Below are 15,746 nucleotides of genomic sequence, written 5' to 3' on the forward strand. Positions count from 1 at the left end.
CGGGTGTACAGTAAAGAGATTCAGCCACATATATATATATATATATATATATATATATATATACTGGAAAAGTATATATATATGGATACTTTTATATATATAAAAGAATATATTTTTTTCTGATTCTTTTTCATTATAGGTTATATCAAAGAATTGAATATAGTTCCCTATGCTATACAGTAGGTCATTATTGTTTACCTGTTCATATATAATCATGTGTATATGTTAATTCCAACCTCCTAATTTATCTTCTCCCCACTTTCCCTTGGTAACCATAGTTTGTTTTCTGTTTGTCGGTCTATTTCTCTTTTGTATTTGAATTCACTTGTGTACTGTTTTCAGATCTCACATATGAGCAGGAGCATATGATATCTGTCTTTCTCTGACTTAACTTCACTTAGTATGATAATCTCTGGTTGTAACCGTGTTGCTGCAAATGGCATCTTTCATTCTTTTCATGACTGATTAAGATCCCATTGTATATATGTGCCTCATCTTCTTTATGCATTCCTCTGCTGATGGACACTTAGGTTGCTTCCATGTCTTGGATCCTATAAACAGAGCTGCAGTGAACATTGGGGAACATGTATCTTTTCAAAGTATGGCTTTCTCTGGATACATGCTCAGGAGTGGGACTGCTGAATCATATAGTAGTTCTAGTTTTACTTTTTTAAAGAATCTCTGTACTGATCTCCATCCCGGTTTTACCAATTTACATTCCTACCAATAATGTAGGAAGACAAACTAGGTACTATTTTAACATTCATTTGTTTCCTTTTAATAGCAGATGTTTGAGCATATGTCTTTATTTAAATGTTTTTAGCATATTTTTGCCATCAAAAAGTCTACAAACAATAAACGCTGGAGAGGGTGTGGAGAAAAGGAAACCCTCTTAAACTGTTGGTGGGAATTCAAACTAGTACAGCCACTGTGGAGAACAGTGTGGAGATTCCTTAAAAAAAAAAAAAAAAAACTGGAAATAGAACTGCCATACAACCCAACAATCCCACTTCTGGGCATACACACCGAGGAAACCAGAGTCAAAAGAGACATATGTACCCCAATGTTCATTGCAGCACTGTTTACAATTGCTCGGACATGGAAGCAACCTAGATGTCCGTCAGCAGACAAATGGATAAGGATGTTGTGATACATACACACAATGGAATATTACTCAGCTATAAAAAAGAATGCATTTGAGTCAGTTCTAATAAGTGGATGAAACTGGAGCCTATTATGCAGACTGAAGTAAGTCAGAAAGAAAAGCACCAATATAGTATATTAACATATATATATGGAATTTAGAAAGACAGTAATGACAGCCCTACAACAAGACAACAAAAGAGACACAGATGTAAAGAACAGACATTTGGACTATGTGGGAGAAGGCAAGGGTGGGATCATTTGAGAGAACAGCATTGAAACATGTATATTACCACATATAGAACAGATGACCAGTGCAGGCGTGATGCATGAAGCAGGGCACTCAAAGCCAGTGCTCTGGGACAACTCAGAGGGATGGTGTGGGGAGGGAGCTGGGAGGGGGCTTCAGGATGGGGGGACACATGTGCACCCATGGCTGATTCATGTCGATGTATGGCAAAAACCACCACAATATTGTAAAGTAATTAGCCTCCAATTAAAACAAATAAAATGTTTAATGATAAAAATAAAAATCAAAAAAAGGAAAAAAAACTTTGAGCATATTGAAATGCTGATGAATAGAGATGAAATCATCCTTGTATCACTAATATCTAGCATGCCATATATACTTAATCTATATTTGTTGGATAAACAAATGAGTGGATGTGTAAAAATATAATTGTGACTATGATAAAATTCTGTGATTTGGAAGTTATTTCACTAAGTGTTCTTAAATCTTCTTCAGTTTGTTCAACTCTTAGTATATAGTCTGATGATTAGTCCATTTAGGCTAAAGTGTGCTACAGTGACAAAGAATTCCCAATGTCTCAATGGCTCGACAGAGCAAATATGTTTTTGTGTGCTACTTTTGCGAAGTCCAGTGTGGATCAAGAGGCTCTTCCCCATGTGAGATTCAGCTTGACTTTTTTTTATGACTGTGCTGGGTCTTCATTGCTTTGTGCAGGCTTTCACTAGTTGTGGTGAGTGGGGTCTACTCTTTCTTGGGTGCTCACGTTTCTCACTGAGGTGGCTTCTCTTGTTGTGGACCCCAGGCTCTAGGTATGAGGGCTTCAGAAGTTGCAGCACATGGACTCAATAGTTCTTGCACATGAACTTTGTTGCTCCAAGGCATGTGGGATCTTCCCAGACCAGGGATTGAACTCGTGTCTCCTGCATTGGTAGGCAGATTGTTAGTCCCTGTGGCACCAGGGGAGTCCTCAGCTTTTCTTTTATGATTCTATTATTTTGACCCATGACCTCATTGGTTGTTGCTGGAGGGGAAGACAGTTGAAGACTGTGTAGGATTCAGGCATATGTCACTGCAACTAACATCTCATCCACTAGAATTCAGCCACATGCCCCAGACTATCTGAAATGAGGCTGGAAAATATCTGCCCATGGCCCATGTGTGCAAGGAAAGGCATTGATGGAGACACCACACTGCATTGTGTTTGTGCCACCTGACCACCCATGCATGTTCTTTTGTGGGCTTTCAGGAGCTCCTTGGTGATATTGTTCAAGTATCCCCAGTCTGCTCCAAAGGAATTTCAATATATTCTCTTTTCTAACTTTTTGGCTGTGCTATGAGGCATGTGGGATCCTAGTTCCTGACCAGGGATGGAACCTGCATCCCCTGCATTGGAAGCATGGAGTCTTAACCACTGGACCACCAGGGAAGTCCCCAAGTTTCAACATATTCTAACTATAAAATCTCATACCTTTTCCCATGATCTTCAGTGCTTTCTAGTTTGACTCTATTTTTTCCCTTAGGGGATACTTGCCTTGCAATGTTGCACAGCAAAGTGCATCAGCTATAGCATGTACCATGTTAGTCACTCAGTCTTGTCCAACTCTTTGCGACTCCATGGGCCATGGCCCACTAGGCTCTTCTGTCCATGGAATTCTCCAGGCAAGATCACTAGAGTGGGTTAGCATTCCTTTCTCCAAGGGATCTTCCTGACCCAGGGATCAAACCCTGATTTCCCGCACCGCAGGCAGATTCTTTACTTTCTGAGCCATCACATATATCCCCTCTCTCATGGCCCTCCTTCCCACCCACCCCCATCTCACCCCTCTAGGTCATCATAGAACACCCAGCTAGGCTCCCACTAGCTATCTGTAGCTATCTACACATGGCATCTTTACACATGGCAGTACACATACGTCAGAGAAAACCATTAAAAAATTGAAATGACAACCCTCAGAATGGGAGAAAATAATGGCAAACAAAGCAACTTACAAGGAATGAATCTCCAAAATATACAAACCTCTCATAAAACTCAATATGAGAAGAAACACACCCAATCAAAAAATGGGCAGAAGACCTACGTAGACATTTCTCCAAAGAAGACACACAGATGGCCAAGAGACACATGAAAAGATGCTCAACATCATGAACTATCAGAGAAATGCAGATCAAAACTACAGTGAGTAGTTCACCTCACACGGGTCAGAATGGCCATCATTAAAAGAAAATTTGACTTTGTATGTTGGTCCACAGTTAGTATCTTTTTTTTCTTTCAGATAAACTTAATCTTTTATTTGATAACCCTGTGGATTTTGAGGGACCGACTCTCTTCCCTCAATAAAGATGTGTCCAAGATACAAAACACAAGGTAAAATGGGTTTAGACAGTTTAATGGGCTTAGCGTAGGTTGTAGTTCTAAAGGACTGCTTTTTCAAGCGTGCATGCATGCTCAGTTACTAAGTGGTGTCCACTAAGCTTTGTAACCTCATGGACAGTAGCCCACCAGGCTCCTCTATCCATGGGATTTCCCAGACAAGAATACTGGAGTGGCTTGCTATTTCCTCCCCCAGGGAATCTTTCTGACACAACAATCAAACCCATCTCACCTGCATTGGCAGGCAGATTGTTTACCTACTGAGGCACCTGGGAAGCCCCTAACCAGTCATCTGTAAAGAGTTGCCTGCCACGTTAGCCTACTGCTGCTGCTGCTAAGTCGCTTCAGTGTTGTCCGATTCTGTGCGACCCCATAGATGGCAGCCCACCAGGCTCTCTGGTCCCTGGGATTCTCCAGACAAGAACACTGGAGTGGGTTGCCATGTTAGGAACCACTGTCAAATGAGAACCACCCGTAAAATCATATATATGTGAAACTTTGAAATTAATGAGAAGATTCAGAGAACCAGAAAGTAGAGTTGATGTTGCCAAGGGCTGAGGGTAGGAAGGAATGGGTATTTATTGTTTTTTGGATACAGAGGTTCAGTTCTTCAGGGTGAAAAAAAGCTCAGTAGAAAGATAGTATTCATGGTAGTACAACAATGTGAATGTATTTAATGCTTCTGAAATGCATGCTCAAATATAGTTGTAGTAAATTTTGTGTTATGTGTTTTTGCCACATTAAAAAAATATAATGGTAAAATACCTTTCCTTGAGGAGGAAATGGCAACGCACTTCAGTATTCTTGCCTGGGAAATCCCATGGACACAGGAGCCTGGTGGGCTACAGTCCACTGGGTCACAAGAGTCGGACACGACTTAGCGACTAACAACCACCACCACAAAATATCATTCCAATTATAAATATTCATATTAGAGGAAAACACCATGGAATGAACTCATGTTCATCTATTACAGTTTTTACAGTGGAAATGATAGCCATTACTTCCAAATATTGCGCTCACAACCACAGTTTCTCCAAGTCCATCCTGGCTGGAGAAAAGTTCACAAGTAATTAGAACGGTGTCCCAGGTGGCTCAGTGGTAAAGAATCTGCCTGCCAATGCAGGAGACATAGGCTTGATCCCTGGGTTGGGAAGATCCCCTGGAGAAGGAAATGGCAACCTATGGAAACCTACAGTATTCTTGCCTGAACGATTCCATGGACAGAGAGGCCTGTCAGGCTACAGTTCATGGGGCCGCAGAGTCAGACACAACTTAGGGACTAAACTACTACAGTTGGAGAGGAAGGCAGATGGGCCCTGAAGACAGAACAACATACTACTCAAGAGAGAAGGTGGTGGGTTGGTGACTGTCCTTCTTGGTGTTAACAGGATGCTGACGTTTAAAGCCATTGCTCAGCTCTTCCTCTTGGGCTGTTCCTGGTGCCTTGGCTTCTTTCTTGCTGAACTGATAAAGGAACCCCTCAGATCCATCCTCGCCTATGCTTTCACCATCACCAATGTCCTGCAGGGAGTCTACATCTTCCTGGTCCACTGCCTCCTCAACCAGCAGGTAATAGGACCCATCCTGTCTTCTCCCCAGCTCCCAGCTGGGGTCCTATCATGCATTTACCTGGCTAGCCCTTCTCTCCCACGTGATGCCCTCCTGCCTGATGGTGTGTTCCCATTTTCCCCAAGCCTACCATTCTCCACTGAGTCCAAGAGTTCAAGCCCCTGTTTGTAGAAGCATTCTTTATGTATCTGTAGGGTGAGCTGAGTTCCACATCCTACCACTCCACCATCTTGATTCCCCTTTGGGAGTTCAAGTCTCCGTTTTCCAATTTTCCAATTTCCCAACTCATGAATCTGTAATGAGTATTGGATGGTAGCATACCCGTTCTTCTCAGATCACGAATATGGGGTCTGACAGCAGCAAAACTAAAGTTTGGGGGACAGTGGTTTCCATTTTTTAATATTCAAATTGGATTTTAACGATTATTACTTGCTTGGCTCTGGGGGCTCCAGGGGCTGCTTTCTAAACAGTGAAGAAATCAGAAATGGGAAACAGCATAATTAGACATTGAATAACCAACTGTGATTTGCACCGTGGGGAAAATTGTTAGGGGGACATTAAACTACCACATAGGGCTTCCTTAGGCTGGCTTGACAGTGAGGGGCTTAATGTGGGTGGGAGACAACCAGCCAAAGAAAGGAAGTAAGGCTGATGTGGAAACCCTTGCCAGCCCCAGAACCCAAACAAAGACATGTAGCAAGGGCAGTGCTCTGAGTATAGGAGACTGCGGTGGTAGTGAAGATCCAAGTGCCAGCATTGACTGGACCATATAAGCTTTTTAAGTAGTGATTTTACATTGCATTCTGACTCAATAAATAGGCAGATATCTCTAGGTTTCACACCAATGGAGTTGTATGGATTTCAGAGAGACATGTAGTCAGGTATGAATGTGAAAGTGGTACCATAGAGAAGGCTGATGCTGAAGAATCGATGCTTTCAAACTGTGGTGCAGGAGAAGACTCTTAAGAGTCCCAAGGAGAGCAAGGAAATAAAAAACAGTCAACCCTAAAGGAAATCAGCCCTGAATAGTCATTGGAAGGACTTATGCTGGAGCTGAAGCTCCAATCCTTTGGCCACCTGATGGGAAGAGCTGAATCTTTGGGAAAGACCCTGATACTGGGAAAGATTGAAGGAGGGCAGGAGGAGAATGGGGAACAGAGGATGAGATGGTTGGATGGCATCATCGACTCAATGGACATGAGTTTGAGCAAATTCAAGCAAATACTGAATGACAGGGAAGCCTGCTGTGCTGCAGTCCACGGGGTTGCCAAGTGTAGGACAAGACTTAGCAACTGAACAACAACAACATTGAGAGGAGGAAGCAATTCTCAGTAGTTATAGAAAATGCTCATGTTCTTAGGGATAATATAAATGCTATGTTATCATTAACATGAATATGAACGGGCTGATCCACAAATAATATCTCTGTAATCACTCATAGGGGCCTCTCTGGTGGCTCAGACACTAAAGAATCTGCCTGCAGTGCAGGAGACCTGGGTATGATCTCTGGGCCGGGAATACCCACTGGAGAAGGGAATGGCTACCCACTCCAGTATTCTGGCCTGGAGAATCCCATAGACAGAGGAGCCTGGCAGTCTACAGTCCATGGGGGTCTCAAACAGTCAGACATGATTGAGCCACTAACACACAATCACTCATAGTTCAGTCTGTTTGATATAGCCTCTATGGGTTATCTGCAAATATAATTGGAAAAATAAATACTATTTCTGGTAGCATTCGTGCATATATCTAGAATGTATTTAAATGCAAGATTTTCATTTACCATCTTTTCCAGGTGAGAGAGGAGTATGTAAAGTGGCTTAGAAGTATGAGTAAAAAGACAGAGTCTGACAGCTACATCCTTTCCAGCTCTACCATCCAAACCCATGTGGTAAGATGATTTCCTGTCCCCGTCCATGCTGTTGCCTAATTTGAAATATTCTCTTCTGCTGGCAGTTGGGTCTGCCCCTCACCCAATAGTGTGATGAGACCACACGTTGACTCTTGGTACAGGAACCTGTTCGCATCTCTGTCTCAGCTTACTGTGCAATATCTGACTCAGCATCTCTAGGGTGGGGCAATAGCATACTTACCACATATGATCTGCACAGTGAATGATTTTACTTTTCTGGAATTATTGGTTTCTGAGTCCAAGAGCTTCCCCAGTGGCTCAGTGGTAAAGAACCTATCAAACAATGTAAGAGACACGGGTTTGATCCAGGGTCAGGAAGATCCCCTAGAGAAGGAAATGGCAACCCACCCCAGTATTCTTGCCTGGAAAATCCCATGGACAGAGGAGCCTGGCAGGCTATAGTCCATGGGGTCACAAAAGAGTAGGACAGGACTTACCAACTAAATAACAGCAGCAGCAAGCTGAGTCCAAACCTTGGAGTTACAGAAACCTCAAGGAAACTTTTTCTTGATACGTTATATCATTTTTTTTTGAGTTTATTTTTTATTTTATTTTTTTTTATTACGTTTATTTTATGTTTATTTATTTTTTTTTCTTACATGCGTTCCCAAACATGAACCCCCCTCCCACCTCCCTCCCCACAACATCTCTCTGGGTCATCCCCATGCACCTGCCCCAAGCAAGCTGCACCCTACATCAGACATGGACTGGCGATTCAATTCTTACATGACAGTATACATGTTAGAATTCCCATTCTCCCAAATCGTCCCACCCTCTCCCTCTCCCTCTGAGTCCAAAAGTCCGTTATACACATCTGTGTCTTTTTTCCTGTCTTGCATACAGGGTCATCATTGCCATCTTCCTAATTGATACGTTATATCATAACTAAGTTATACTAGTTCATGAATTCCACAAAGTTGCCAAACAGATGTTTCACTGCTGGTATGCTCTGAGCCTTAACCATGCCTATGCTTTGTAATCATTCAAAGAAGCCACAGAACTTGGGACTTGCCAAACATCTTTGGCCAGGATTTTTTTTTTTCCTGTAGAAAACGTCTTTACATTTTGTAGAACATTGGTGTTTTTATAAAAGATGTAATTTAAGGACTGTTGGCACAGGCAAAATAGTACTTGAAGAAACTGATAGACATTACAAAACACTTTTCTTCCTTTACTTGATAATGATGAAGGAAAATGAATGGAGGGATAAATAGGATGGACTTAGGTGAGATGTAGGAGTATGACCTTGGTTTCAGTCCTATTTTTGAAATTAACTTTGGTGTGATATTGACATCAGTCTCCTCATGGCTGAGGTAAGTGGGCCAGACTTCATCATCTTATGATTACTTTCATATCTTCAATTTTCTGAGATGCAAAAAACAAAGGTAAGTACATTAAGCCTGGAAGAAAAACACTCAGACTTTCCCTGGGATCCATGCTTCAATATGAACCTCATCTTTTTGTCAAGAAATTCCCAACAAATGATGTTAATAATTACTTCCAGAAATATTTCAGCATTATTTCTCTTTCTGTTTCTCCCATAAATTTGCACATGGAGATGGAAAAATCATCCAATTTAGGGGGGGAAAGAAGAAGCAATACTTCAGTCTGAAAATGACAAACAGTTCCATGTCATCCTCCCAACCACCCTGGAGAAAGAATCAGTGTGACTCAAGCACCCAGGAGAACTGCTTCATCCTACAGTAGAATCGCTCACAGAACGTATGCTTTGGTTGAATATTTTGTGTAGTGTTACAGTGCTCTATGCTTTCAATTAAGATATTTTACACAGAGACATGTAGATCTTACACTTGGTAAGTTTGCAAATATATATACATGTATATGCTGATTTTATTTAGTCAGTCTGTTGTCTGTAACTCATTTGTGACCACATGGACTTAGTCCAGCAGGATCCTCTGTCCATGGGATTTCCCAGTCAAGAATACTGGAGTCAGTTGCTATTTTCTTCCCCAGGAATCTTCCCAACCCAGAAATTGAACCCTCTTCCTCCTGCATGTATATCTATTAATTACATCAGCCAAGTCAAGATATGGAGTATTTGCATTACTCCTGAAAGCTCCCACATAAATCCTTTCGATCATTTGTCCCCAGTCTTCCACCCCAGAAACAATTATTCTGATTTCCATAGCAACAGATTAATTCTGTCAATTCTTTAAGTCCATATACATGGAATCATACAGTATGACCTCTTGGTGTCTGCCATGTTTCACTCATCTTGATGATGACTTTGGAATTCATCCATTTCATGCGTATGTTGTCAGTCTCTTCCTTTTGTTGCTGAGTATCATTTCACACTATTGTATATCACAATGTGTTTATCCATGCCCCTTTCGATGTATATTTGAGTTATTTCCATTTTTCCACTATAAATAAAGATGCTATGATCATTTTCATATAATATTTGCATGTGCGTATGTGTGGCCATGTGTTCTCACTTCTCTCAGGTAAATACCTGGAGCTTTCTGTCTGAGTCCTATCTGATTGATGTGCCAGGATTCAGATCTTGGTATGTGGTACCTATACTGGTGGCACTGGCATCAGTTGGGAAGCCAGAAATCACACTGTGGGTCTCTCCCTGGATTCACTTGGGTTTATATCCAGAAATCAGAGTTTTAACAACCCTCTGAATGTCTGTGAGGCACAATGTAATTTGAGACTCATTTCTGCAGGGAGAGAGGAGGGTGGCTATCCAAATGCTATGAGAACATTCGCCATGACTGGCAGTCATTTCATTCCTCCCCTCCCCTTATTTAATCATCTTCTCCTTTTTTTTTTTTTTTTTTTGAAAAGCACTTAACATTTAATGAATTTCCCATCATGTGGCTTCAAGCCACCAGGACACAAGCCCCACCTACACTCTTAATCTTCTCCTCAGCTCTTCTACTGAAGAATTTGGCCTTCACGATGACAGGCTGCTTTGGGAGCTTTCCTTTCCCCAGAACTTTGTAGTAACCTGATCGAACCACATCGATGATAGGAGCAGCTCCTGTCTCGTTCTTGGCAGCATTTACTCATGTCTGCTCACTAACCAAGGTCCACAATTTATCAAGGTTGACAGTCGGGCAGAAACTCTGGTTCCTCTTTAAGTGGTAATGCCTCATACCAACTTTCCCAAAGTACCCTGGGTGATATTTGTCGAAGTTGATCCTGTGATGATGCATGCCACCAGCATTACCTCGGCCTCCCTGGTGTTTCCGGTGTTTGCCGATGCGGCCATGGCCGTGGCTCACGTGGCCCCTAAGTTTCCGGGTCTTCCTTAGTCTGGATGGCATGTCGGCGGCCTAGACGAACGAGCTCATCTTCTCTTTTTATTCAAAGTAAAATTTCAGTTTGCTTTCAAAGGACAAGCTCAAAAGTAATATGATGCCTCAGACATTGGAGAAGAAAAGACAATACTATTTAGACAAGTCAGAGCAGAGCCACTGTGATGAAACTCCACTTTCTATAAGGCTGGCCAGCTGCATTTTCCAGAGACCAGTCACAAGGATAACCTCACATCCTGGCAATGTGGTCATACACCGTCTATGCAAGGGGACCTTGGAAAAGCCCCCAGCAAGTCTGTGCATTCAGGAGACTGCAGGGTCTTCAGGCCTACAGCCCAGTAGGAGAACCTTTCAGGACCATGGACAGTGCAAATGTTTCCAGGATCTTTGCCCAGCTTAGTGTGGGTGAATCCCTGGGCCGTGTTGGTGCCTGATCTCTGCACACCAGCCCTGAGCCCATCCTTGCCCAGTCTTCGGATGGGGCAGAGCTGGACCCAGGATTGGGTCCTGGAGTATTGACAACAACAATGAACAAACAGTTTCTGAGTCAGGGCACCCAGGGCTGGAACAGGAAACCTAAGGAGGTTGGGCTCCTCCCAGGTGTAATGGCCGTCCTTGCTTTGGTTGGGGGCATGGCTGGAACTCAAGAGCTTGGGGCTGCAAATCTAAGTTGATACCACTCTTCCCCTAGGGGGCATTTGAGTCAGGGCCATAGGGGTTGGACCAACACCACATAAGCTGGTTGTTCTCCTTTCCAAGCACATGAACTCAACACATGCCCATGATGGCAGTTTCTGCCCTGGCCAGAGGCAGAACTGGTACCTAAGGTAGCTTCATCCCCTCCAAGTGTCCACATGATTGCTGTGAAGGCAGCTGCTGCATTAGCAGGAAGCATCACCAGAGCAGGAGGTCTTGATGTGGGAGCCCAGAGGAGGATGGAAGGTGCACGGGGGCCACCCAGGCCAGCTTTCCAGAGCACCAGGTTGTTTTCAGCTTGCTGCCTCTGTGCTGGATGAGAGAGCAAGAAAGTCTGTGCATCTGCTCTTCAAGAATGGAGTCTAGGGCTTCCCTGGTGGTGCAGTGGTTAAGAATCTGCCTTGCAATGCATGGGACACCAGTTCAATTCCTGGTCTGGAAAGATCCCACAATGCTTTAGGGCATCTGAACTCATGTACCGCAACTGAGCCAGCACTCGAGAGCCCAAGCCCACAACCCATATCTCCTAAGACCAAGTGAAACCTGAAACCTGCACACCCTCAAGCTTGTTCTCCCCAACAAGAGAAGGCACTGCAATGAGAAGCCATTGAGCCACAATTAGAAAGTAGCTCCTGCTCACCACAACTAGAGGAAGCCCACACCCAGTAATGAAGACCCAGCACAGGCAAAATAAAAAATAAAATAAAATAAAAAAGAATGGAGTCTCAATTTCTTTTCGTGCTTGTTTTATTGAATAAGTTGTTTCTAAGTAAAATGAATTGTTTATTGAATAATTGTTTGTTAAATAATTACAAAATTATGAAGTGTCCCACGCTGTGAGGTGGAAAAATTGCAATGACTCCAGACCTATTTCAGGACAAAACAATAAGTTTGCTGGCAAGTCATTTTCCACATCAAATGTTTTTAGAGAATATGTTCCTTCTTAATAATCTAACGTTAAATCTAATTTTTTAAAAATAGCCACAAATTTTTAGGCAACAGATAAGGATGTAACAGGATGCATAAATGCTAATTAAATTTACATTAAAATGTCTTACGTGTGATCTAGCATTTAGCACAAAATGAAAAAAGGATGTAGCTTACATTAGAATGAGATGCAAAAGCAAGCTGAATAAAATAAGATTTCTACAGAGCTAATTGACATTAAAAATATAATCTCTTTAAAAACACAAATACCACATGATATCACTTTTTTGTGAAAGTGAAAAAATTACACAGATGAACTTATTTGGGGAACAGAAACACAGCCACAAACTTAGAGAAGAGATCTGTGATCTCCAAGGGGGACAGAGAAAGGGAGGGATGGATTGGGAGCTTTGGCATCCCTGGTGGCTCACACGGTAAAGAATCTGCCTGCAATGTGGGAGACCTAGGTTAGATCCCCGGTTTGGGAAGATCCCCTGGAGGAGGGCATGGCAACCCACTCCAGTATTCTTGCCTGGGGAATCCCCATAGAGAGAAGGCCTGGCAGGCTACAGTGCATGGGATCACAAAGAGTCAAGCAGGACTGAGTGACTAAGCAGAGCCCAGCACAGATGCAAACTAGTACATATAGGATGGATAAACAAGGTCTTACTGTATAGCACAGGGAACTATATTTGATAGCCTGTAATAAACCATAATGAAAAAGAATGTTAATATATATGTGTAAGTGAATCACTTTGTCATACATCAGAAATTAGCACAACATTGTGGATCAACTATACTTCAATGAAATTTATGTATATATATAAAATCTCTTTAGAGTAGGCATTTCTTCCTTGAGTGTAAACAATATAAGAAAACGTATAAAACACTAAATAATCCTTCAGGCTAGATAATCTCTATAGAATTTCATATAAAATTCAATTTTTTAAATCACAGTAAATAGAAGTTGAGGTGCACAAGGACAAGCAAAAAATTTTTTCATGTCACATGAAACCCAACCTCTTACCCACAGAAACATTTCCTCCTCCCACATTTGTCAAACAAAAGGGTTTAACAGAGTACAGTGTTAAATTATAACAAAGCATCTCAATCCAGATCAAGAAACAGGGCCGACATTCAAGGACGCAAGTATCATGGAGGGATGTCCCTTCCCCACCCCCACCCCCAACCCACCATAAACTCCTTCCCAAGGGCCACACATCATTCAGTGTCTCCAGGACGATTTTCTCCTATTTTTAAATCTAGCTCTCAGGACTCCTGCTCTCTCTGCCTCCCTGGCAAGCCTGTCTGCCCTCCAGGCCATAGCCAATCTCTTCCTTGCTCTCTCTTCACTTTCCAAGACTGCTGATGAATATCTCTATCTGTTACTGGTTGTCTGCAGAGGGTGTGTGAGAGGAAGAGCCCCAATCCTGAGTCCAGCTCTGCCCTATCTGAAGAATGGGCAAGGATGGGCTCAGGGCTGGTGTGCAGAGATCAGGTACCAACACAGCCCAGGGATTCACCCACACTAAGCTGGGCAAAGATCCTGGAAACATTTGCGCTGTCCGTGGTCCTGAAATGTTCTCCTACTGGGCTGTAGGGCCTCAAGACCCTGAAGTCTCCTGAATGCACAGACTTGCTGGGGGCTTTCCCAAGGTCCCCTAGCATTGACGGTGTCTGACCACATTGCCAGGATGTGAGGTTATCCTTGTGACTGGTCTCTAGGAAATGCAGCTGGCCAGCCTTATAGAAAGTGGAGTTTCATCACAGTGGCTCTGCTCTGACTTGTCTAAATAGTATTGTCTTTTCTTCTCCAATGTCTGAGGCATCATATTACTTTTGAGCTTGTCCTTTGAAAGCAAACTGAAATTTTACTTTGAATAAAAAGAGAAGATGATTTAAAAGGGGGAGGGGGGAATGAAATGACTGCAAGTCATGGAGAATGTTCTCATAGTATTTGGATAACCACCCTCCTCTCTCCCTGCTGAAATGAATTGCAAATTACCTTCTGTATCACAGGCATTCACAAGGTTGTTATAACTCTGATTTCTGGATCTAAACCCAAGTGAATCCAGGAAGAGAACCACAATGTGCTTTCTGGCTTCCCAACTGACGCCAATCCTGCTAGTACAGGCACCAGATATGGAGAAGTGAATCCTGGGGCATCAGCCAGATGGAACTAAAGGATAGAAAGTTCCAGGTCATCACCCAGTACCAATTCCAAACTTGCCCCTCCACCATCCTCTTAGAGGATGTTTTCACCTTCCAATCTCTATCACTGTCAACCACACACATGGTGATACCCCCAAATCCACCAATATTCAGACAAAGAGATCACAGGGTTCTTTGAATCCCAAGACATTACATCTTCACTTCTACCCCCAACTCCCTTCTTCACTTAAGTATTCCCCTGCACCATACTCTCATCACCAAGCTCCTTTTTCCCACTATAAATAACCATTTTTACTCCCTGACTCTCTTCCTCCCCTCCTCCTAATCCTCCCTCCCCTATCTCACTTAATGATAGATGCTTCTTAGAAGTTGGTTCCGTTCTCACATCTGTTCTACATCTTCACCTTTTTCCAGGCAATCCCTTCCATTTCCCTGGCTTCAGTACCACTCATGAACTAGAAATGCTCACAGATTCATCCATTGGCTTCAGCCTCAAGACCCGAATATCCGTCTGCCCACCCACCACATCAGTCATAATATTTGTGACTCAACTCTCACTGAGCAGGTCCCAAGTTGAACCAATTAGTTTTCTAAATGCATCACCCATATCTCAGTGTCCCCTAAACTCACTTTTTTTTAATTTTTATTTTTACTTTATTTTACTTTACAATACTGTATTGGTTTTGCCATACATTGACATGAATCCACCACGGGTGTACATGCAATCCCAAACATGAACCCCCCTCCCACCTCCCTCCCCACAACATCCCTCTGGGTCATCCCCATGCACCAGCACCAAGCATGCTGTATCCTGCATCGGACATAGACTGGTGATTCGATTCTTACATGATAGTATACATGTTTCAATGCCATTCTCCCAAATCATCCCACCCTCTCCCTCTCCCTCTGAGTCCAAAAGTCCATTATACACATCTGTGTCTTTGGCTGTCTTGCATACAGGGTCATCATTGCCATCTTTCCAAATTCCATATATATGTGTTAGTATACTGTATTGGTGTTTTTCTTTCTGGCTTACTTCACTCTATATAATCGGCTCCAATTTCATCCATCTCAACAGAACTAATTCAAATGTATTCAGTTTAACGGCTGAGTAATACTCCATTGTGTATATGTACCACAGCTTTCTTATCCATTCATCTGCTGATGGACATCTAGGTTGTTTCCATGTCCTGGCTATTATAAACAGTGCTGCAATGAACATTGGGGTACATGTGTCTCTTTCAATTCTGGTTTCCTCGGTGTGTATGCCCAGCAGTGGCATTGCTGGGTTATATGGCAGTTCTATTTGCAATTTTTTAAGGAATCTCCACACTCTTTTCCATATGAGGTACCAATTCACACCAGTCAGAATGTCTGCGATCCAAAAATCTGCAAGCAATAAATGCTGGAGAGGGTGTG

General features: G+C 42.6%; 1 protein-coding gene and 1 pseudogene across 2 annotated transcripts in view; one reads left to right on the top strand and one right to left on the bottom strand.

Annotated features, from left to right (window-relative positions):
- LOC102178529 (adhesion G protein-coupled receptor E3) overlaps positions 1 to 9,637 on the top strand; it is a 48,397-nt gene extending 38,760 nt beyond the window's left edge. The window contains exons 16-19 of the mRNA XM_018051670.1: positions 3,667 to 3,758; positions 5,156 to 5,336; positions 7,132 to 7,227; positions 8,807 to 9,637. Of these exons, the coding sequence (XP_017907159.1) occupies positions 3,667 to 3,758; positions 5,156 to 5,336; positions 7,132 to 7,227; positions 8,807 to 8,860 (423 nt within the window). The 3' untranslated portion in view covers positions 8,861 to 9,637. The remainder of the gene's footprint in view (positions 1 to 3,666; positions 3,759 to 5,155; positions 5,337 to 7,131; positions 7,228 to 8,806) is intronic.
- On the bottom strand, positions 10,038 to 10,558 carry LOC102178261 (annotated as a pseudogene). Its single transcript, XR_001295859.1, has one exon. The product of XR_001295859.1 is annotated as a 60S ribosomal protein L27a pseudogene (transcript).

Source organism: Capra hircus, chromosome 7 (assembly GCF_001704415.2).
Source record: "Capra hircus breed San Clemente chromosome 7, ASM170441v1, whole genome shotgun sequence".
In the NCBI taxonomy this organism is placed as follows: Eukaryota; Metazoa; Chordata; class Mammalia; order Artiodactyla; family Bovidae; genus Capra; species Capra hircus.